The 21,941-nt window shown below is 49.0% G+C and overlaps 1 protein-coding gene and 1 long non-coding RNA gene across 4 annotated transcripts in view; one reads left to right on the forward strand and one right to left on the reverse strand.

Annotated features, from left to right (window-relative positions):
* Positions 1 to 21,731, forward strand: part of EPAS1 (endothelial PAS domain protein 1) — an 84,737-nt gene extending 63,006 nt beyond the window's left edge. For 2 of the 3 annotated variants that reach the window (XM_045445930.1, XM_045445932.1), the window contains exons 7-16: positions 7,371 to 7,477; positions 12,607 to 12,754; positions 13,422 to 13,636; positions 14,759 to 14,949; positions 15,466 to 15,576; positions 16,582 to 17,075; positions 17,949 to 18,084; positions 18,295 to 18,418; positions 18,742 to 18,909; positions 19,467 to 21,731. In XM_045445930.1, the coding sequence (XP_045301886.1) occupies positions 7,371 to 7,477; positions 12,607 to 12,754; positions 13,422 to 13,636; positions 14,759 to 14,949; positions 15,466 to 15,576; positions 16,582 to 17,075; positions 17,949 to 18,084; positions 18,295 to 18,418; positions 18,742 to 18,909; positions 19,467 to 19,618 (1,846 nt within the window). In that variant the 3' untranslated portion in view covers positions 19,619 to 21,731. The remainder of the gene's footprint in view (positions 1 to 7,370; positions 7,478 to 12,606; positions 12,755 to 13,421; positions 13,637 to 14,758; positions 14,950 to 15,465; positions 15,577 to 16,581; positions 17,076 to 17,948; positions 18,085 to 18,294; positions 18,419 to 18,741; positions 18,910 to 19,466) is intronic. The other variant, XM_045445931.1, reaches the window with a different exon arrangement.
* Positions 11,730 to 16,583, reverse strand: LOC123580743. The gene is made up of 3 exons (XR_006703440.1): positions 16,416 to 16,583; positions 11,985 to 12,098; positions 11,730 to 11,804 (listed from the first exon to the last, which is right to left on the reverse strand). It is a non-coding gene; the product is annotated as an uncharacterized LOC123580743 (long non-coding RNA).
* Positions 21,732 to 21,941: the final 210 nt, after the last annotated feature.

Consider the following 21,941-nt stretch of genomic DNA (forward strand, 5'->3'; position numbering starts at 1 on the left):
ACTTTGATCCTTGTTAAAGTGAAGAAAAAAATCCTCTGGAAAGAGTAATCTGAGGTTGTCCTCCTTTCATTACCTTATTTGAATGGGTCTCAGGTCATTTCCTGAAAGCAGCTTTGCTTTGGATAAAAGAAGAGGGGACACACGTAGCAGGAATTGGCCTAACAGTGGTCGAGGAGGGAACGGACACAGAGAAGAGAGAGATCTCTGGTGCCGGCTGCTTAGTCTGGCTCAGGGCTTACAGGCAGAGTCGATACTGGCTTGAAGGAACCTGTGATTTAGGGCTTTGTGACTCAGAGTGTGGAGGGTGATAGTGCTTCTAAGTTCTGCTGGACACATTGCATTTTCAGCAAAATCTTGCCTTTCAACAAACCTAATTACATGGCCCGAACTCTGAGTTCAGTGGGCTGGAGGGATGAACACAGAGGTGCTTTACGTATACAGAATGCTGTGCCTCACGGAAGTTGTGTTTAACCGATTAGCAGATTAGTTAACAAGGGCACAGACATGGCTTAGACGGTTTATAAAGTGACTATTTTAAGTCCTTAATCCTTAAGTGCTATTTCTCTATTGCTTTGATGAGAACTGGAGTTTTTTGGGTTTGGTAGCTTGTTTTGTTTTCGCTCTTTCATTAGAATGGGGAAAGGTGTACATGAACACACATGTACACAGACACACACTCTCTTCCTCTCTCTCTCTCTCTCTCTCTCTCTCTCACTCTGCCTCCTTAATACCCTTCCGAGATCAATGTTTCAAAAACCAGTACTTACATATGATAGCTAATGGGGCGGGGGACTGCTTTCCATTTCCCATTTAATCTAGGAATTCACTAGATTTGATGACATCTAACTACATTGAGGGGCTGTGATTTCCCACCCAGGGGACTACTTTATCATAAGGAAAACTGAAAGAATCTGATGAAAATATAAGGCAATTGGAATCCACAAAATCACTTTTTAAAGAGGGCTGAGTACTTTTTCTTCCGTGTATAGAAACCACAGACTGATGATAATAAAAAAAAAAAGGGGGGGGGGGAGGTGTTGGAGAAGAAATAAAGGGAGAAGGGAGAGGGGAGAGAAATAAAGCAGAAAGAAGAGAGAAAATCAGGCTGTAATCTCACATTTAACTTTCGGGTTCCCACAGTCCATGGAATTCAGGCAATGGGGTTCTGAGGCAGCCACAGCTGAATAAAGGAAAACAGCTCAGAATGCGCTGGTCCCGTGCCTCATCGTAAAGGGTTAGAGGACCGTTATTAGGTCTCGCATGAATCATCTAAAAAGTAAACATTTTACAAAGTAAATTCTGTGACACTTCATGTCAGTTACATTTGCGTATATGTGGTTGACTGCTCCTGACAAGGGGAGCACCATGGTGGCAAGGTTAAGGAAGGATGTCCTGACTATCACTGTGACCGATGATCTGTCTCCATTTAGGACTCCCACAGAGCCGTTCTACTCCGTTTCCTAAAATACTGAGCAACCAGTGAGCCAGCTGTTATTTACTGAGCATGTGCTGTGTATCTAGCCCTGTGCTGGAGACTATTCTAGCAAATAAGTAAAAGAAATGGCTCCTGATCTCCAAGAGTTTAGATATTGAGACACCAGCAGCTTAATGAACTGCAGTAGATGGCACAAAATAGAGCATTCCGTTCACTGAAAAGGGAGATAGAGGTTATTCACAAATAGTTTAACTCTAAAATGGGGTGGTTCTTAAACTCATGTGGAGGTGCCACCTAGTGGTGACAGGGAGTAACTGCGAAGGGAGCCAGGCATCCAGGGAGAGGGCCAACTCTAATTCACATAATCCTACCATGATTTGTGTGTGAGTGTTCCTGTCTCTGAGAAATAAATTATAAAAGCAGATTGTGGGTAGGCTCCATATCAATAGGGAGAATACGGTATCAGAGTTACAGTGAAAATTTCAGATTAACAAAGAGGATCATGTAGTCTACAGTTAAAGAATTTGAAGGCAACCCTGTTTTGCCATTGGATTAAGGCAACATGAGGCATAATTGGGTAAGTTAAGATGTCTGTGTTTCAAATTCTGTGGGTCAAATTTATGAGGAATTCTCTTTATACACAGAAGAGGGGGACGCCTGGGTGGCTCAGTCGGTTGAGCGTTCGACTTTGGCTCAGGTCGTGATCTCATGATTCGTGAGTTCAAGCCCCGCGTTGGGAGGGCTGCTGTCAGCACACAGCCCTCTTTGAATCCTCTGTCCCCCTTTCTCTGCCCTTCCCTTGCTCTTGCATGCACTCTCTCTCTCTCTAAAATAAATAAGCATTAAAAAAAGTCTGGAATAATAAAAATAATAGTAGTGAGAGAAGAATTGGGGATCCTAAAGAGAATGTCAGTGAAGAAAACTATAAAGAGCCATGAGTCATGAAATACATACACATCAAAATACTTGGGAGGCAGGAGTATTGAAATCTGAGAATAAAATACATTAATTTTAGGCAAATTAATAGTAAAAGATTATATACTTTCATTGCATCATGAGATAAACTTAATAAATTATTGTACTTTTTTTAGAGGGTAGGTGGCATTTGAAAACTCAGAGTGGCCTTTCAAGTTAATACATGTAGTTTTTTAGTACCATACCTAGTGTATTCTAAATATTTTTGCAGCCCTACACATTATTAGCCTTTCTGCTCACATCTAATAGAAGAGGGTGTAGTGACTTTCTTTAAATCTTTGAATTAGAAGAAGTTTTAAGTGCTCTCCTTGGCATCTATGTCTCCTCCAAATGACAGTGTCCTGAAATCAGCCAGAGTTTGAACATACATATGAGAAATGCTTATATATTATCCTGCCTGGTCTGCTTGAGATACTCCCCTAGAAGAGACAGCTCTACAAATTCTCTTTGCAACATATTTCGAAGTTGAATCAACGTCCTAATTCAAAGATTATTTCTTCTACACGATCTGCTCCTCTCTTGCAACAATTCAAGGCAGATTTCTTCTTACTGCTTGGGGGTCCCAAGGTAACCAAAGGCAGCTGTGGCATTTGGTGGTACTCAGAGCAGGGTCAGTCCGGGACTGAGCTAGGGCGGTCTTCCTAGGTATAAAGTCACCACACCCGTTGCACATCACACCAACAAGATGAAAACTGATTGTCCCTTAACTACAGAGCTGTTTGTATAGATTTCACAAGGCCACATAATATTTGAGGAAAACACAAAGCTTAAGGACTACTGTTTAAAGCAAACAAAATCTGGGTAAAAGTATATTAAAACAGAAGACATTGAAATCTGAGTCTGTGAGCAGTCTGGCTATTATTAAGGAAATGAAGTTCCAAAGCTTCTAAGCCCATTATGGAAACCCAACTGAGGTGAATCAGGTTGTTGCTGGAGACAGGCCATGGCCAGAAAGGGTGGAAGGAAAGAAAACAGGCTTCAACAGAAGTATGGTTTATTAGCACATGCATTCTTTGGAAAACAAATACGTGGTTTACAAAGTCCTTAAAACTTTTATCCTCTTGAATAGTTAAAATACCCTCTAAACAGCTTGTTTACATGATGAATTGACTTAGCAAACCCTTTACCCGCCTAGGAAGCAGGGGTAAGAGCCGTGGCCAGACCTTGTTTGACTCCAGGCAGTGGTGTCTAGAGTCAGGGAGCTTGCTGCCGTGTCCCGCGTGCACATGTGCTTAGCGGTGTCACCTGGAGGAGGAGCGAGTCACCTTAGGCCTTTTGCTGGGTTTCTGCTGCCCACTGAGGCAATGGCATGGATACTGTAGGCAAGAGAGGCACAGGTAATCCATGTTGAAAAGAACCTGTGGGCATTTACAGGTAAAGAACAGTTGAAGGACCATGAGTAACTGTCATTTTACATTATGAAGACCTATCTGATTCTGAATCCCAAATCCAGGCGGTCTGACCCACATCTTAACTTGGCATAACACTTCAGAATCTAGTGACCTTTTTTCCTCTGTATTTTCTGTTTTCTTTCTGCCTTCTATCTCTGCCTCCTGTGGCTGCCCATCTGTGTCTATCTCTCTCTCTGTGCCACACCCTTGATCTGTTTCTTCTACTTTATTGTTAAAGAGTGAGCTCTACTCTTCTCATTTGTGAAATCTGGTAAATTAGGCCCTTTTACATTTCCCTCTTCTCTAACACAGAACAGCCCTACTGAGTTGACTTTTTAAATTTATGGGTGACCCCAGACTGATTTTTTTTCTTCCAGTGAGTCAGGGCCCTTAATTAGAAAAAAAGAAAGAAATAGTTTTCCCTGCCCCTGATGGAGAGAGCAGATGAAAGCATTATCACAGCCCAGCTCCACAGGCTTCTCTGGGACCCGGGGAAATTAGCAGCGAAGGCCCTTCTGTGCTGTCATAGCTGACCCTATAAACAAGCTGGGTTCATTAACCTCCCCACTGGCGTCTGCGTGCCTGCAGATGGAGGGGAATGACCATTAGCTTGAAGTTGGGGTTTCCTGGCTTTGTGAAGTTTGACAACTCGAATGTTCTTCAATTGTGTTTGGGGTATGTGTATTTCCCAGTTTTTATAGTAGTCTGTTTAAAGGAATGAAGAAGGAGACATTAAATATTTATTTTAGTTGACAAGATAAATGAAGGCCACTCCTGGGAAGTTAGCTGGCAATTCTGAAATCTAGGTTTGTTTGTCTCCTTCCAAAATATGCCCATTGTGTGCCTTTGAATACATGGTAAAGTAATTAGATTTTTTAAATGTTTTATTATGAGGCTGATTATCATAAATATTTACTTTGAACATTTTAAAGATTCTAATCTTGAAAGAAAATTTAATTTCTTCAGGGAGTGGTATCCTATCTTTTCCAGCATGGCCTCATTTTTGAGGGTCTCTAGAAAATGCTAGCCCTGTCCAGAAACAGAAGCAATTTATCTGGCAAACCGGCAAGCCTGTTAATGGCCGGTCCACTGTCAGCAGCGCCCACTGGTATAATTCCTATTCTCAGGCTTACGCTCAAAAGCCCCGGATCCAACAAGAAAGTTACTTGGTTGTAGGGAAGGAAGGAAAGGCCAGCACTGTTCCGCTGTCTCCGTGTTCTCCCCCAGGCTTTACCTCGCTAAGGTGCTGTTGGGCACCACCCCCAGGATCAGGCTGCCAAGGAACATGTCTGTTGCCGATGAGTTTAAAGGCCTCTCTGCTCCTGGCCAAGTGAGGGGACAGATCCTCCTGGTGGGAGAGCAGCTGGCTGGCACAAGTGAACTGCTGAGAATCTTTCTGAAGAAGTCTCCATTGGGGTTGAATCAGCTGAGGCCTAAGCTGCTCAGCCCTGTTGGGCTGCTCCTTGTCTAACCAAGCGTTTAACCCCAAAGTCTCACCTAGGCAGAGAATTTTTCTCTTCTCTGACCACACCAGCCACAGCTTCCAGAATGAAGAAAGGATGTATTGAATATCACGAGGGGTTCTGCTGAGAAGTGTGTGTGTGTGTGTGTGTGTGTGTGTGTGTGTGTGTGTGTGCTCACTGACATGCATTGAGACAAGTTACTCATGTTCTGGGAGAAAAAGTCGAGTTTTATTGCCCAGATCCCTTAGCAGTGCTGGAGGAGACAGGGCTCTTGTTGTACTTTAGGTCCTAAGACAGAATCAATCCACTGGTCAGTCACTCAAGTATTTATCAAGTGTCCATTGGAAGGAAGGCCAAAGGAGAAAGTGGTCCCTAAGTTCAGGGGTTGGCAGCCTAGGATGTGGGTAATTCTCTGTGATGTTATATCCACCTGCTAGGACTCCATGAGAAGGAGACATGGGTGAGGGGTGGGGGAATTAGGGCTCTGTGGCGAGGGCCAGGCCTTGAGCTGGCCTTGCAGTCATCAGGGCCTGGAGAAGAGGGGGAAGGAGAAAGCGTCAAGGCTCTGCAGCAAGAATGGGTTTTCTGGGTGTGGGGCACTTTGAGGAGAGCTATCTGCCAGGGCACAGCGTGTAAGACACGCTGCAGGTTAGTTGAAAATCAAATTGCTGGGGAAGTCGGGGACCAGATTCCAGGGGGTCTTTGAAGTTAGGCAGAGTATATTTATTCTTGATCATGGTGATGATAGTGGTTGACAATACAGAAAGCTGTCAGTGCTTAAATAGGGGAGTGACAAGATGGAAATAATATTTCAGGGTTATTTGCTCTGGAAGACACGTGCAAAGGCCCTTTGGAGGGGGGAGAGAATAGGGACAGGAAATCAGGGGGCCCTTGTGTCTACTCTCTGCTTGTGCTTTCTCCTCTGTTATTAATTTCCAAAATGGATCGATGACAGGGCTTTACTCAGAAGTCATGCATTCTGAAATAGAGCTCGTAATCATAAGAACATAGCCCCACTTCTGACTTGTGGTAGGCCAGGTAAACAAGACAATGAGCCCATTAGGAAAGCTGTGAGATAAGAAAGACAAGAAATAATATTTAGGTATGATGTGGGAAAGCGGCTAATCTGGTGGTTCTTGGGCAGGTCTTCTTGATTTCAGTGGTTCTGGTACAGAGCAAAGAGTCCTAAGAGTGTTACATGACCCTTCACAGTTCTCCACATTTGTCTGCTCTCTGCCCATTTTCCGTCAAACCCAGACACCTTACAGGGTGAAGACAGGGACACTTGGGACAGCCGAGCCCTGTCATTTCAGAGCTGCCCCTTTATCAGAGTATAATGAGGAGACACTTTTCCACCACCTTGCTTTTATATTTCTTCCCCTCAGCACTTCCCACCTGCCCCCTTCCCTTGAAGTAGGGAGGGGCAGGTTAAAGTTCCATGGAAGGCAAGCCTGATGTCCAAGAGGTACCCGAAGTCACCAGGCAGGGCCTAAGGAAAAGTACTCAGAGAAGTGAATATCAGACACACACGGGGATCTCCTGCCCACTCTCCTCCTCAGTCACGACTTAACACACAGACGAAGGCCGACTCTGTGCTTTTTCCCAACTTGACACCACATCGTCTTCACTTGTGTTTATATCACCCTGTACTAGCATAAGCTTGAGCTGGCGATCGGATCCCTGGTTTTCATTCTTGGTCTGTCCCTGGATGCTTGTGTGGGCATCAAGCAAATTGTCTGCTCTCCCTGGATCTCTGCTCCCTCGCCTGCAGAAATCGGGAGGTGGAGGGTGGGAGAGCCCCATCCAGTGGTTGTTGGAGACTAGGTGTATGTGTATATTGGGGTCGGGGGATAGGAATCCTGACCCTCCAAACATGAGTCCGGGAAGGGCAGGAAGAGCGGAGGTTGGGTGGAGCCACAGTTGCAGGTTGACCACATGTTTTGTTTTGTTTTTTAACTTGGATGAATGGTGTGACCAGGAAGCCTGGAGTGTTTTCATCAGAATGCGTGCATTTGATTTACCTTCTGGATTGAGCTCCTTGAGCCCCTGCCCACATTCATGCAGTGTCTCTTCCCACGTGATTTTTTTTTTTTTTTTTTAATTCAGAATCACAGAACTGATTGGTTACCACCCTGAGGAGCTGCTCGGCCGCTCAGCCTACGAGTTCTACCATGCCCTGGACTCAGAGAACATGACCAAAAGTCACCAGAACCGTAAGTTCCTGGAGTGCCCTATGTGGCTCCCTTGTATCTGTGGAATATGGCCTTGAGTGAGGTGTGACCAGTGAGATAAGACCTGCTTACCTCCTTCACAGACATCACATCTTCTGTGGCAGACAAGCCCTGTGCCCTCAGGATGGTCAGAAACTGAGGCTGCCACCAGCCCAGATGACAACTTCACACAAATTAGGAAGAGGGCACACACCCTTCCTCGGGGGGGGGACACACCCATGCCAAGGCACACAGCTTGGCGAGTGGAAGGCAGGCTGAATCTCAGTCCCCACGGGCCACCTCCACCCAACACCCACATGCAGTCAGCAGTCTGTACAGCCCTGTGGGACAGCTCTGTAGAGAGCAGTACGAGACAACACACAGTCAACTGGGTTGTATGCTATTGAAGGAAGTCCACACGTCCTGAGAAGAGGAGGCCTGGGAGAGTTCAGGAAAAGGAGAGGACGGAGCACTTGAGTTGCACCTTGAAGGATGGGGGAGGATGGGGCTACATGGGTGAAAGTCATAGGGCACAACTTAAAAGATGTGTTGAGGTAGGCTGTGGTTCTCCCAAGAGATCTTGCTGGATCAGAGAAGTCAGTTGGAGGCTATCCCAGGCATACTAGTGATGGCATACGGACACTGTGCTTTGCCCCTTGAACGAAAACCTGAATTCTAAAAGAGATTCTGGAACAGGACTGTCCAATAGAACTTTCTGCAGTGGAACTGTTCTATACCTGCATAGTCCATATGAAATGTCTAGTGTACCTGAGGAACTGGATTTTTTGTTTAATTTAATTAAATTTAAATAGCCACACCTGGCTAGTAGCTACCGTATGGGACAGGGCAACTTTAATGCATTCACTTAGCCATTTTCCTAATTCAGACATCCTATTTGCAGGTGATCCAAGACAACTTCCTTAAATCCATACAGCCCGTCAATACGCAAGGACTCCGGGCCTATAACCCTATATTGCCCCACTGGGGGACAGAGAAATTTATGGGATTACTCCCCGACTTAAGGGATCTCATTTCTGAAGGAAAAGGAGGGTTGTGGGCTCTGTGGGAGCAAGGTGGCTCTTACCTTTAGCCTCAGTATCTAGCACAGTGTTTGGCAAAATGCAGGCACTGAGTGATAAACCCAAGGGCAAAACACATATTTGGGAAAGAATGCTTCAAAATAAGTGGTGATAGTGGTACAGACCAAGGTGCTGAGAGGATCATAGGAGGATTAAAAATGGGTAAGGTAAGTCTAACAAGATTCCCCGTGGCCCTGCTGCTCTTGGGCCTCCAGGATTAGCTGTGGCTTGGGGTGGCAGTGAAGAAAATGGCGGTGCTGCTGTGTGTCCATTGTTCTTAAATCCATTGTCTGTCCTAAGGCTAGGCCAGCTGAGTTCAGAGCAGCTAACAGATTAGCAACCCCTATAAGCTGTACGTGAGCACAGTTAATGTTCTCTTATGGAGTGGGATCTTCTCTTTCTAATTGGTCTCTCTGCTTATTCCTCATGGCTTTGGGGTTTGAGCTGACAGTGCAGAAGGGCCCCTGAGGATATCTCAGAGAAGTTTCTCACTCTGCTCTCTGGCAAAAAAACCAACCAGCCCAACCAACCTAGATTCAGTCCCACTTAGAGACCCAGAGATGGGTGCCCGTGGATGTGACCCAGCCCTAGCCTGCCCCAGCTTTGAAATTGTAGGATGTGGTTCCAGCCTTCATGGTAGGATTCCCCATGCTTTTCTGTTACATGATGGTTCTTGCTCCCAAAGTTATCCCAACAATGCTACTCAGGGACCTAGGCTCTGGCCCAGCTCTGGCCCAGGGCCTGGCTTTCTGGGCCTTTGCTCCTTTAGATGTAAAATTGGGGGAAAGTCCAGCTTTTTTTTTTTTTTATGAGCCAAGGGCGAAGTCAAATCAGGGTTCTACGAGTAGACTAGAAGGTACTAGAAGGTTCTGGGAATTCCTGGAGGACAGTATTGTACCTTGTCTTCTAGGGTGGGAAAGTGGAGGTAACTACTATCAAAGGGAACAAAAATGATGACTTCTCACAAGGCATATAAAAAAGATTTTTCTTTCTTCTTAGAAAATCCTGGATCCTTAAAACAGAGCTGGGGTAAAAATTTGTCATATCAGTTTCCTGCTGACTCCAGGGAAAATATGGTGCTTTTTGTTGAATCTGTATATTTAAGCATTAGGCACACTTAAAGGTAATTCATGACCCAAATAGAAATCACAGGCTCCCTTCTTCTCCTGATGAAGCCAAGTGAAGCTGCTCTGAGCTCAGAGGCCTTGTACCCAGCCAGCAAACCCAAATCCAGCAAAGGGAAATCTGCATGGGTTGGAAATCGTGTGAATGCCAGCTAAAACGGAAGCATCTATTTCTGTGTGTGTGTGTGTGTGTGTGTGTGTGTGTGTGTGTGAGAGAGAGAGAGAGAGAGAGAGAGAGAGAGAGAAAGATTGGGTTTGTGCAAATAAAGTTGTAGCACAGATTCACACCAATGCTGTGGAATAATTGGAGGCCCAATTTTGAGGCTGGTCCAGGTTTATACACCAGGATCCTGAGTTTCCGCATCTATGTGTGTTTTAGCCTGTGAAAGTTTACCGTTGAAATTACTGGGGAAGCTCTATCCCCAAACCAGATTTAGATAATTGAAAGCCATCATTTCCAAATAGATTAGTAATTTATACATTGTTACTCTTGGAGGTAGGGGTGGGAAGAGCTAGGCGGGAAGGTGGGGGGTCGGTTTCTCTTTGTTGTGTGAGGACATTATGTGCTCTTAGGAAAACAAGATTAAAGGCCATAAAAGGCCTATCTACCAGGGAGCAGGCCCCTCACCAAGGCTGGCATTAATGAGCAGATGGTTAGAAAGCAGGCGTAATTATATTCTACTGACAGAGCAGGCCCTCGCCTGCAATCACTAGAAATGCAGTTAAGACCTTTGCTCACTGTACTGTTTAATCAAAAAGAGTAAGAGCCCTGAACTTTGTCTGCATTAAGATCCCACTAAATAAGTTAACTCCAGGCACTTGAAATTGTGCAAGAATCGTTTCTTTGCAGCAAGGGATCCTCAGCAGGGCACATAAAGGGACATCAGGGAGGAAGTGATTTCTTTGGCCAAGGAGTCCCCGATGATTTCAGACCACAGCAATAGCAAATCAAGTCTTCCCAGTGAATGGCGGCTTGGGGGATATAGGAAGAGAGCGTGGTGCCTGGAGTGCTGTTTTCCTGCATCACGTCAAGCAGGTCACCATCCTCCCGGCTTTAGTTTCTTCTTGTTGAAAGAAGATCGTATCTGTCCTCTCTACGGCCCAGGATTTTGTTAAAAAGATTAGACGAGGCTGATACACCACTTTGGAAAGTAACGTGGCCGCTTCTTATAAAGGAAGTATGTTCTTAGCGTGTGATCTGGCCATTGCACTCCTAGCTGCACCCACAATGCGTGTCCGTACCAAGATCTGTACACAAATGTTTATAGCAGCTTTATTGGTAATAAGCAAAGAAACTGAAAACAACTTACACATCCATCTACAGGTGAATGGATAAACCAATTATGGTACCTCCATACAATGGAATACTACTCAGCTATAAAAAGGAACAAACCATGAATACCTGCAGCACCATGAGGAATCTGGAAAACATGCTGAGTGACAAGAAGCCAGACACAAATGAGTACACACTCTTGTATGGCTCCACTTACATGCAGATGGAGAGAAGAGCAACATGCAGTGACAGAAAATAGATCAGGGGTGGCCTGGGACCAGGGGTGGTGATGGGGATTAACCATCAGGAGGCATAAAGAATTTGGTGGTGCGGGGGAGGGGTGATGGGAAGGGCATTTACCTTTGATTGTGGGGTGATAGCTGCAAGAGTGTGTACGTTAGTCCAGACTCACTGAACTCTGTGCTTAAAGCAGGTGCATTTTCTATTGAAGGTAAATTAAACCTCACTCCAGTTGATTTTAAAAATGAAAACCGAACCACAAAAGCCTAGATTAGGAGTCTTTAATTTAGGCTGTGATCCCGTCTACTGTTTCCACCGAGGGGACCTTTCAGTAAGTCACTCAATAGTTTGAAGCCTCCGTTTCTTCAGATGTAAAACAGGAATCACAGGAGACACTTCATGGTGTCACCATGTGTCACTTGAGCTGCTGATAACACTCATCCTCATTGATCACTTACGTGCGGGCACTTCTAGTTCATCTTGAGATGGGTTTTGCAGCAGTGCGTTCATCTTGAGATGGGTTTGACCACTGCAAAGCACTGCACACCCGTAAGTTAGTATTTCCTGCACCCTGGAGGTGGTGCTTGTTCAATTTTTGAAGACGGTAACTGTGCCTAGAAAAACATTAATGTAAAAGACCACAAGTGGTATTAGCGTGAACCACGCTGCCTTCCTCCACCACACAGGGCTGGTGAATGGGGAGGTGGCCCATGAGCGTACCCAGAGAACGGGGGGCAATTCTCCGCGTTTACAGAGAATCTGGGTCTTCTCCGTGGGGTCCCTCACAACGTTACCTGCAGACCTGGGGAAGAGGTGGCTTTTCCTATACAGCATTTGTCCAGGATATTCAGTCAACACTTCTGCACCTGATAAGCCAGACAGGCAGATGTCATGCCCAGTACAAATAGCTGTGGTATACAGGTAGTTAAGAATGATTATTATCATTACTATTATTTTTATCAGTACCTCATTTTGCAGATAAGGAAACCAAATCTAAGGGGGATTGTTCTTTTCCCAAAGTCCCCATGAAGCAAGATTTTCTAATGCTTACACTGTGCCTCTTCCAGTTCTCTGTGATTTGAGTTCTGAGCTAGGATTCTGAAGAATGAATTCCCAAGGAATGAAAATGTATATGTCCAGGTTGGAAAACTACCAGAAATTCTAACATTAGACTTTAAGGAGATTTATTGATTCCTTTTTACTGGGAGCAGATGAAGAATTCCGGAGTAGGGAATGTGAGACGCCTTCCCAGGGCTTTCATACAGTAAACAAACGCTACATGAGCATTTAAAACAATCTGGAGGAGGAAAGAAGCCATAAGCAGGCCAGTCTTGTCTGTTTCCCTGCAGACTGCCTTCCCTGTGAGGTCTCGCTTTCCAACCTCCCTGACCTCAGGCTCCGTTTCTCCTCCCCCAGTGTGCACCAAAGGTCAGGTGGTGAGTGGCCAGTACCGGATGCTTGCAAAGCATGGGGGCTACGTGTGGCTGGAGACCCAGGGGACGGTCATCTACAACCCTCGCAACCTGCAGCCCCAGTGCATCATGTGTGTGAACTACGTCCTGAGGTAAGCCTATGAGGGCCACGGTGCTCCCTGGACGGAGGGCAGCAGTCCCGGGGAACCCAGACCTGCCAGAACCTGGGCACTACTTCCGAAAGCTCTTTGCAGTGCTGATCCTTATGACCCACAGGATTTCTATGGCTGTCTCAGGAATTACAGGACACCTGGCATTTCCCCTTCACAGTGTTTTTTTTTTTTTCCCCTGCATCTTTCTCCCTGCTTGTCCTCTGTGTCATGCCTCTGACCCACGTGGGGAGGCAGAAAGCATAGTTGTCACTTAATATTTTCTAAATGGGGGACAAGGAAAGAGGATTGCTCGTTCTTTCCGGGAGAAGATGTAACACCTTCACTCCATAGTGTCTGGGAAGAGAGTTGGAGGCGGTCACACTGCTAGAGTAGAAAAACAAAAGCCCTCAAACCTGTGTACACAGTGCAGCCCACACACAATAATAAAAAGCATCCGAGATGCATCCATACTCAGAGGGCACTCTTCAGGATTGCTGCCGCCATGACTCCAGACGTCATTGTGTGGTTCCTTACAAAGCGCTGGCATGGGGGCCGAACCCATGTTTTTGGCTGAAAGGCTTGGCTACCTGGTATTCCACGGGTCCGGGCGTGTAAAAGGATTTTGCTGGAAAACCCGGAAGGTCTGACACACCTCTCGTCCCATCAGTGAGATTGAGAAGAACGACGTGGTGTTCTCCATGGACCAGACGGAATCCCTGTTCAAGCCGCACCTGACGGCCATGAGCAGCATCTTTGACAGCAGCAGTGAGGTGGCTGTGTCTGAGCAGAGTGACTACCTGTTCACCAAGCTGAAGGAGGAGCCGGAGGAGCTGGCCCAGCTGGCCCCCACTGCGGGGGATGCCATCATTGCCCTGGATTTCGGTGGGTGCTTCTTAGCTCAAAGGGGCCTGCTGAGCCTCTCTGGGTGAGGCAGTTCTGACTGTAGCAGGCTTCCCTGGCTTCAGCTTTTTCTTAAGCCCTGCATCTTGTGAATGTGGCCAGACTGTGCTGAGCCCCAAAACACAATGCATGCTCCTGCCACTAAGACAGTCCTGCTTCTGACCTTGCACAGTGCCGAGTGGGGCGGGGTTATGGGGGACTCCCTCCTGAGACGTCGACTGATTTTCTGGTCCAGGCAGCAGAGAGTCTGAGATGAGGGAGGGGGCAGCAGGAGAGATGCCCTGAGGCCACTGGCACATTTTCATAGAGGATAAATCTCCACCTGGGCCTTGAAGGACAGATTGACTGTTTAGGTGGAGGGCCAGGCTGAAATAGTGTCAGAAATAATTCCAGAAATGTGGATGGAGAAAAGATTCTGGCCCAGCATGAAGCCCTCATATGCACTATTTCTTACAAATGTATGCCAGTCCAGTGGAGATGCATGTCCTATGGCCCCAGGCAAAATTTTCAGCCCTGGTCCCCCTCCCGTGCTGGAGGCACCCCGAGTGTGCACCCGGGGAGCCCCCTGCTCCCAGGTCGTGACCCCCATTTTCCTCCCCCAGCCTTGCACAGCTGCCCCAGGGCCAGCAGCACCTCCCCATGCTCACCCTACAACTGTCTTGGCCCCTTCAGAAGTGCTCTGGAAGGCCATGTGAGGATTGCAACCTCAGAAACTATAAAGGGCAGCAGCCCCAGGACAAGAGGTCTTGCAGCTTCCTTATTTTGTGGCAGAACTGAGGCAAATTGTCCACTTGTCCTTTTGCAACCTCCTCCTCCTCAACATTCCCAATCGCCTGTCAAGGAAGTGGGTGCTAGGATCTGAAATGAGGTCTCTGAAAATGAGATGCTCCCGGAAGGTGTTTGCTTCAAAGGGAGCCTGTTCATTGACTCACAGACCCAGTAATGGCCTCTTGGTCACAGCCAGACCTCGGAGCATGGAGGGCTGAGCCCCCAGGTACACCTTCAGAGCCTCCTCGGATGCTCTGTGCTTCCTTTGGGTTTTCTCTGCCCAAGGGTGGGCCTAGTGCTTGTGGGGGTTAAGCGGCCAGGCCCTTGTCTCCACAGGGAACCAGAACTTTGAGAAGTCCTCAGCCTACAGCAGTGCCCTTCTGCCCCCGAGCCAGCCGTGGTCCAGAGAGCTGAGGAGCCACGGCACCCAGAGCGAGGCCGGGAGCCTGCCCGCCTTCACCGTGCCCCAAGCGGCTGCCTCCGGGAGCGCCACCCCAAGTGCCACCAGCAGCAGCAGCTGCTCCACGGTGAGCACCCCGTCTTGGGGTGAGGACGCTGAAAGGGTGGGCTGCTCTTTCTGGCTGCTGCAGGATGGCTGAGTAGACTGCCCAGACAAGAATACTGCCCGCATGCCCCTCAAGCTATCCCAAAGTCCCCTAGGGCAGTGGTAACCCTTACCTGCCGGCTGTTCCAGCCGTTTGCCATTAATATCTGTCTGCACCCCCCCCCCCAATCTAAGTGATAAGATCCTTGAAGATGGGGGCTGAGTTACACACAGCTTGGAGCCTGTGACTCATTCCCTGTGCAGGGCAAGTAACCATCCTGCTCGAGGCAGACAGCTGTACAGTTTCTGGAGCACTCCCCTCCCCACCACTGGCCCCTGGCCATAGCCTTCTTGTAAGGATTGTTCCCTCTACACATGCTTGTTCCATGGATTGGCGTTGACTCTGTGGGTCCAGAAATAGATTTCTCCTTTCACCTTGGACTTCTGGGAAGACCAGTGTCCTACTCTTGACTTGGTCACCCTCCTTCCTGGCCCCCAGCCCAGCAGCCCCGGAGACTATTACACATCTCTGAATGACGATCTGAAGATTGAAGTGATCGAGAAGCTCTTCACCATAGATACAGAGGCAAAGGACCAGGGCAGCACCCAGGTAGGTGGAAGTGAAGGCTCGTGCCCATTCTTGCAGCCCCGCTCCTTTTGGCGGAGACCAGTGGGACCACTTGGCCAAGGCCCTGGTCTTAACTGGGAAATGAGGCCGGTGGGTAGCCCCTTCTCCCCCTGCTGCCCTCGGCTTTGCATGCCAAATCCAGCTCTTGCATTCTTTAAAGAGGCCCTATGTTCAAAGAGCATCTCCAGATTTGTGAGATGTTTAGAAGCAATAAGGAGCAATTACTCTCCTCACAAACACCTTCACCTTAGGATTCCGTAAGAACAATTTTTATTTGAAATGGATTTAAAAATGACAGGCGTCTGACAAATTTTCACTTACGCACAACTTTTTGGGAACGCACTTCTTACAGAAGGGCCACTGTTCTCGAAACATTATAAAAACAAGGAGGAGGTGGGTGGATATTTCACAAAGCCCCAAGAAGAATTATTAATCCCCCTTTGTCTCAGTCCCAGTTATGAAACAAATCCCACCTTGCTGCTCAGCTGGTCTCTTTGCCCTGCCTCGCACAAGCTCCCGCAATTCTGTAAAACGTCCTTTGTGCTGGGGCATATAAAGCTGTTTCTGGCTCTCCAGGAGCCCCTGTGTATGCTCTGGCCCCAGGGGCAGTCACCACAGGCAGAGAAGTCTTACTGGGGCCACAGGAGAGAAAGAGCGGGGGGGGGGGGTTTGGACAGGTAGACTGGAGAGAGGAGGGCGTTTTGGGTTGGGTGAGGCAGTGACAGCAGTGTGGGGCAGTCTGGGGCACAGGCTGAAGAGGGGTGGACCCCTGGAAAGGCTAGCATCACGTGCGGGGAGACGTGTACATGGCGTAGACAAACCTGGGTTTCCTTTTGGTGGGCAATGGCCGGAGGTGCTGAAGCAAGGGAGGGACTCCGGGAGGGGCACGGGAGATGGGGGCAGGGCTGTGAGGGGCAGACAGCGGCTGGACCAGCGTTCTCAGGAGGCACCAGCCTCACTGCTCCTCTGCCGCTGCCCTGCCCCCAGACGGACTTCAGTGAGCTGGACTTGGAGACCCTGGCCCCCTACATCCCCATGGACGGGGAAGACTTCCAGCTCAGTCCCATCTGCCCCGAGGAGAGGCTTCTGCAGGAGAAGCCCCAGTCGACCCCCCAGCACTGCTTCAGCACCATGACGAACATCTTCCAGCCGCTGGCACCTGTGGCCTCCCACAACCCTTTCCTCCTGGACAAGTATCAACAGCAGCTGGGAAGCAAGAAGATACAGCCTGAGCACCGGCCCCTGTCCTCCATCTTCTTTGATGGCGGCAGTAAAGTGTCCCTGCCCCCGTGCTGTGGCCAAGCCGGCACCCCTCTCTCCTCCCTGGGAGGCAGGTCCAGCAGCACACAGTGGCCCCCTGATCCGCCATTACATTTTGGGCCCACGAAGTGGCCTGTTGTGGATCAGCACGCGGAGTCCTTGGGGCCATCACCGTTGGGGCCCCCCGTCAACTCACCCCATCTCTCCGTCTTCAAGAAAAAGTAAGTGGCAGAGACCCTTGGCTGCAGCAGCAGACTCCCACTGTAATCTCTGGGGCCCCAGAAAGGCTCCCTGCCTCCTCCCCTTCTCCCCCACCACAGCCTTCTCTGTACTCAGAGTCTGGATGCGTTGAGGGAATCCCCCCAAGGTATGTGAGGCCTCAAGCAGGACACATTTCTATCAGGGCTGGAGACCAAGAGGGGACTGAGGCCCAGAGAAGGAAGAGAAGGGGGGTGTTGAGGGCCTTGAGCCCCACCGTCTCTCTCTTCAGACCAGGGTTCATCAGCTGAGCCACAGAATGCAAAGAATGATTTGAGTGACTATTTTCTTAGTTCTCTCCTCGAACCCTGATTGAGAAAAGCAAAAAGATGCCCTCGATTCGCCCTGCCTTTTGGCTTCCCAAGGTCCTAGTGCAGCAACATCTTAGGGCTCTTTTAAATCTCCCCAATAAGCCTCATGCCAACCAGCAGGGTGCTCACTGGGCGGAGTCACATGGTTGGGATGTGACTTCTAGCTCCCAGGACCTACTGGTTATGCTTCCCTGGGGCACTTGCCCATCACTGGTCCTCAGTGGGGAATGGTTCCGGGCAGTGGTACAGGGGAGAGACAGGGCAGGAGACAGAGGTCTTAAAGACAGATGGAATGAGGTCAGGCCTAAAGGCTGTCTGGGTACAGCTGGGCCAGCAGGCAGATGTGGAGGGAGGTACAGGTGATCTGAGCCATCGGTATCTCAAGCCCCCTGCCCCTCCTCTGGGACTCTGCCCTTTGGGTCTTAGAGCCAGCACGGTCAACTATTGGTTCTGGGAGGGCCCCTGGAGCAGGGGGAAGGCCCTGGGGGGTATGGGGCTCCCCACTTCTTCACAGCTCACTCTTGGGCTTGGCAGGTCTGCAAAAGGCTTTGGGCCCCAGGGCCCGGATGTGATGAGCCCGGCCATGGTAGCCCTGTCCAACAAGCTGAAGCTGAAGCGACAGCGAGAATATGAGGAGCAGGCCTTCCAGGACCTGAGCGGGGTGAGCCATCTGCCTGGTGTGGCCTAGGGATGCTGGCTGGGGGTGGAAACAGCCCGAGAGCAGAGGTCGGGCCCGGGCAGAAACTCTCACGATGGCTGTGAGGGCTCAGAGAGCCTATGACGGGCAGCAGGGAGGGATACAGCCTTGCAGAGAGAGCAGCCCACCCCCGACTCAGTTTGAGGACCAGGTATCTGGCCTTCTCACCTCTAGATCCAGGGGGACCCATCAGGCAGCAGCACTTCACATCAGATGTGGAAAAGGATGAAGAGCCTCAGGGGCAGCATGAACTGCCCTTTGGTGCCCGACAAGTTGCTGAGCGCAAGCACCCCCAGTGGTAAGCAGCAGGCCCGGGCCTCCTGGGGTGCTGGGGTGACAGTGTTTGCAGGGGCCCACCCGGGATCCCCCACCGTCTCACCGCCTGCGCCTCTGAGCCGTGGTAGAACAGGGTGGTGTCCTCTGCCCTGCCTTCCACACACCCAGCACCCCCTTTCCACTCTGGCTCAGCCGATACAGTCAGAAAGCTCTGGGCTCTGCTGCCCCAGGAGCTGGCTCTAGTTCTGAGCACCTTTTGTGAAGGAAGGGGGATGCTGGGGGCGGCACGGCCTCTCCCTTCCCTCGGCCCGGCACTGCCCTCACTCGCCGGCATTGGTCTTTCAGATGAGTTCACCCAACTTCCCATGAGGGGTGCGGGACAGCCTCTGAGACATCTGCCACCGCCGCCGCCTGCCATGAGCCCCAGGGAGAACACCAAGAGTGGGTTCCCCCCACAGTGCTACGCCCCCCAGTACCAGGACTACAGCCTGCCGTCAGCTCCCAAGGTGTCAGGTGAGTGCGTTCAGGAAGTGGACCCACCATGCTAGGGTCTGACGGGGGACAGAGAGCGCCAGGAGCTGGATCTCACAAGGCCACAGAGCTCAGCAGGGCACGAGAATGAGACTGACGCCCTGGAAGGCAGCGACCTTTCCAGATTTTTACTACAGCAGGGGCTGGGTGCCGTGTGCCCACAGGGCTCTAGAAGGGACATCCAGGGCCCTTTGGACCTACGAGCCCCCGAACCCATGTCTTTTGCTCAGGGTTTCATGTTGCCATACTGCCTGCTGCTCACTCCCATAGCAGGAGTGCCGCTCTGCCTTCAGGCAGGAACGGAGCGGAGGACGTGCCCAGAGAGCTCTGCGGGGGCCACCCTCCTGGACCTTGTTCTCTGGGTTAGGCACCTGATGCCCGTCTTCCTCCCTGGGCTGCCTGAGTGTGCTGCCATTTACAAAACATAGATACCATCACGAAAAGGGTACTGTTTGGGGGAAACACGCCAGAACCCCTCTTATGGAAGAGACCCTTTTGGCACATTTGGTACCATGTTTTTAAAACTCTCATTCTTTCAGGCATGGCGAGTCGGCTGCTTGGGCCCTCCTTTGAGCCCTACCTGCTGCCCGAATTGACCAGATATGACTGTGAGGTGAATGTTCCTGTGCCAGGAAGCTCCACGCTCCTGCAAGGAGGGGACCTCCTCAGAGCCCTGGACCAGGCCACCTGAGCCAGGGCCCTCCACTGGGCAGGCCCCCCGCCCCCCCTGCCCGCGCCACCCCACCAGCTTCACTCTCTACATCTATTTTTCCAACTAGGTATTTCTAACACCAACACACTTTTTACAAGATGTACCTACCTGGTGAACTCGCCCACGTCCCCCACGTGGTGGCCTTTTTCTAAAGATGCTCACTTTAGTGTATTTTTAAGATGCACAGTTGTTTTACCTGCTGTGTTTTGTTCTGTCAATGAAACGTTCTTAAATTTTGTAAGATTTTTCTTCCCCCGACTTTGATTACTTCTAATTTATATTATTCATGGGTCCCTCTGTCTCCCTCTCTCACACACACGATATCCATACTAACGAGTTTTGTGTACATTTGTTCTCTTGTAGGGAAAGCTTTGGCTTCATTTAACTAAAAAGGTCTTGTTGTTGTTATTGCCAAAGAGAAACAAAATTTTGCTTTCCAAGCTTGATTTTCATGGCCTCTTCCCTCTCAAAGCCCTTCCTTCTTTTTTAAAACTAATCACCATATAATAAATTTCCATCTTTTCTGCTTTTCTTAAGCTGACTCTCGGCTCTAATTTTGACACAACTGTTGGGGAAAAGGAAAATGCAAAGGGTGGGCTCCAGCATATGGGGTTAACTGTGAAGGTTGTGTAGTGTGGCTTTTCCCCCAGTGTGGTTTTTCTCCCGCATTCAGTGGATTTGTTTGGTAATTATTATTCAAAAATATAAGTTCTTTAAAAAGAAAAGTTATATCTGGGTTAAGTGTTTATCATATATATGGGTACTTTGTAATATCTAAAAACTTGGAAATGGAATCCTGCTCACGAAATCACTTTAAGATCTGTTTGAAGCTGTCCATTTTCTCTCCCCTGGTGTTACTGACACTGCAGATTGTACAGAACTCCCACGGGCCTGGACCAGCACTGCTCAAGGCCTCTTGCTGGTGGCTTTTTGCTTCGGGGATATGCCCTGGGCATGACAGACAATCCAAGACGTGGAATCATAAAGTGTGGGAGCACTGCGAGCTGTCTTCTCGTGTTCTATATGTATTATGTATGTATGTATGTATGTATATTATTATTGCTGCCAAGAGGGTCTGATGGCATGTCATGGGGTGGGGGTGAGGGTGGGGCAAATCTAAGGGAGGGGAAGTGCTTTAATTTTTCTTCAGATTTTGTTGCCAGCCCTTCAGGTGCACTGAGCTATGGGACCCAAAAGGTCTTTCACATGGCACATTTGGATATTTCCAGAATTACCACGAGACGGTTTTGGTGGGAGTTCATGAAAGGATTCAGAAATGGGGGTCGTGACCCAGCCATGGTGCTCCCAGCTTACCAGCCGGGAGCACATGTTGCTGGCCTGAGAGAGGATATGGGAAGGGGGCACAGCTGGTCCTGACCGGCCACGCACCCCTTCCTCAGCCTGCCGTGAGGTGGCCCAGCAAGGAACAGCAGGCAGACTTCCTGGGTGGCCCCTAGCCTCAGGCCTTCCCCAAGTTCTGTCTGTCACCTGAAGTGACTTATTTAGGTAGGAAGCACTGAAAATCAAGTGTTCTCAGAGCACTTTGTAACTCACTGGGTAAGAAGGACGATACCTTTTTGGTTTTTAAATACCAATCACATGGAGCTTTTCTGTCCCGGATACAACAAGGAAGTTTTCTAGAAACACACACAAAGCACAGCCGGTGAAGAATTTGGTAAAGCTGGAGGGACATATTGCCAAAAACACAACAAAAAAAACTGAATTTCAAAAGAAATCTCTAAGAAGAATGACCCGGTCGCTGCATTGACCAAATCACACTTTAGCACCACCGCTTTGCCCCACGCACGGCGGCAGAACTTGAAGGGTTACTGACGCGTAAATGCTGGTGTTTGGTGTTTGATTTCCTGTGTGTGTTGCCTCAGCATTAAGGGCATTTTTACCCTTGCAGTTTTACTAAAACACTCTGAAAAATATTCCAAGCTTCATAGTAACCTTACCTGTCAACGTAACGAGTTCATGAACATTATTGTATTGTCAAACTCCTACTGACAACATTATTACTATAGGGGAGCTTAACTTTATAAAGAAATGTATTTTGACACTGATATCTTATTAAAGTGTTCTGATCCTACCACTGCCGGCGACTCTTGTTCCGTGGGGACTTATCATGGGCTACACCGACGTAAAGCAAAGAATCTGTTAAACAGTTTACAGACCACGAACCTTGGCGCTGATCTCTGTGAGGCAACAGAGGCCAGCCGACAGGAAGAACAGAGCAACATTAACACTTAGGAACGGCTCAAGACGGGGCGCCATGTTGCATTGTCCATATTTCCCACAT

Source organism: Leopardus geoffroyi, chromosome A3 (assembly GCF_018350155.1).
Source record: "Leopardus geoffroyi isolate Oge1 chromosome A3, O.geoffroyi_Oge1_pat1.0, whole genome shotgun sequence".
In the NCBI taxonomy this organism is placed as follows: domain Eukaryota; kingdom Metazoa; phylum Chordata; class Mammalia; order Carnivora; family Felidae; genus Leopardus; species Leopardus geoffroyi.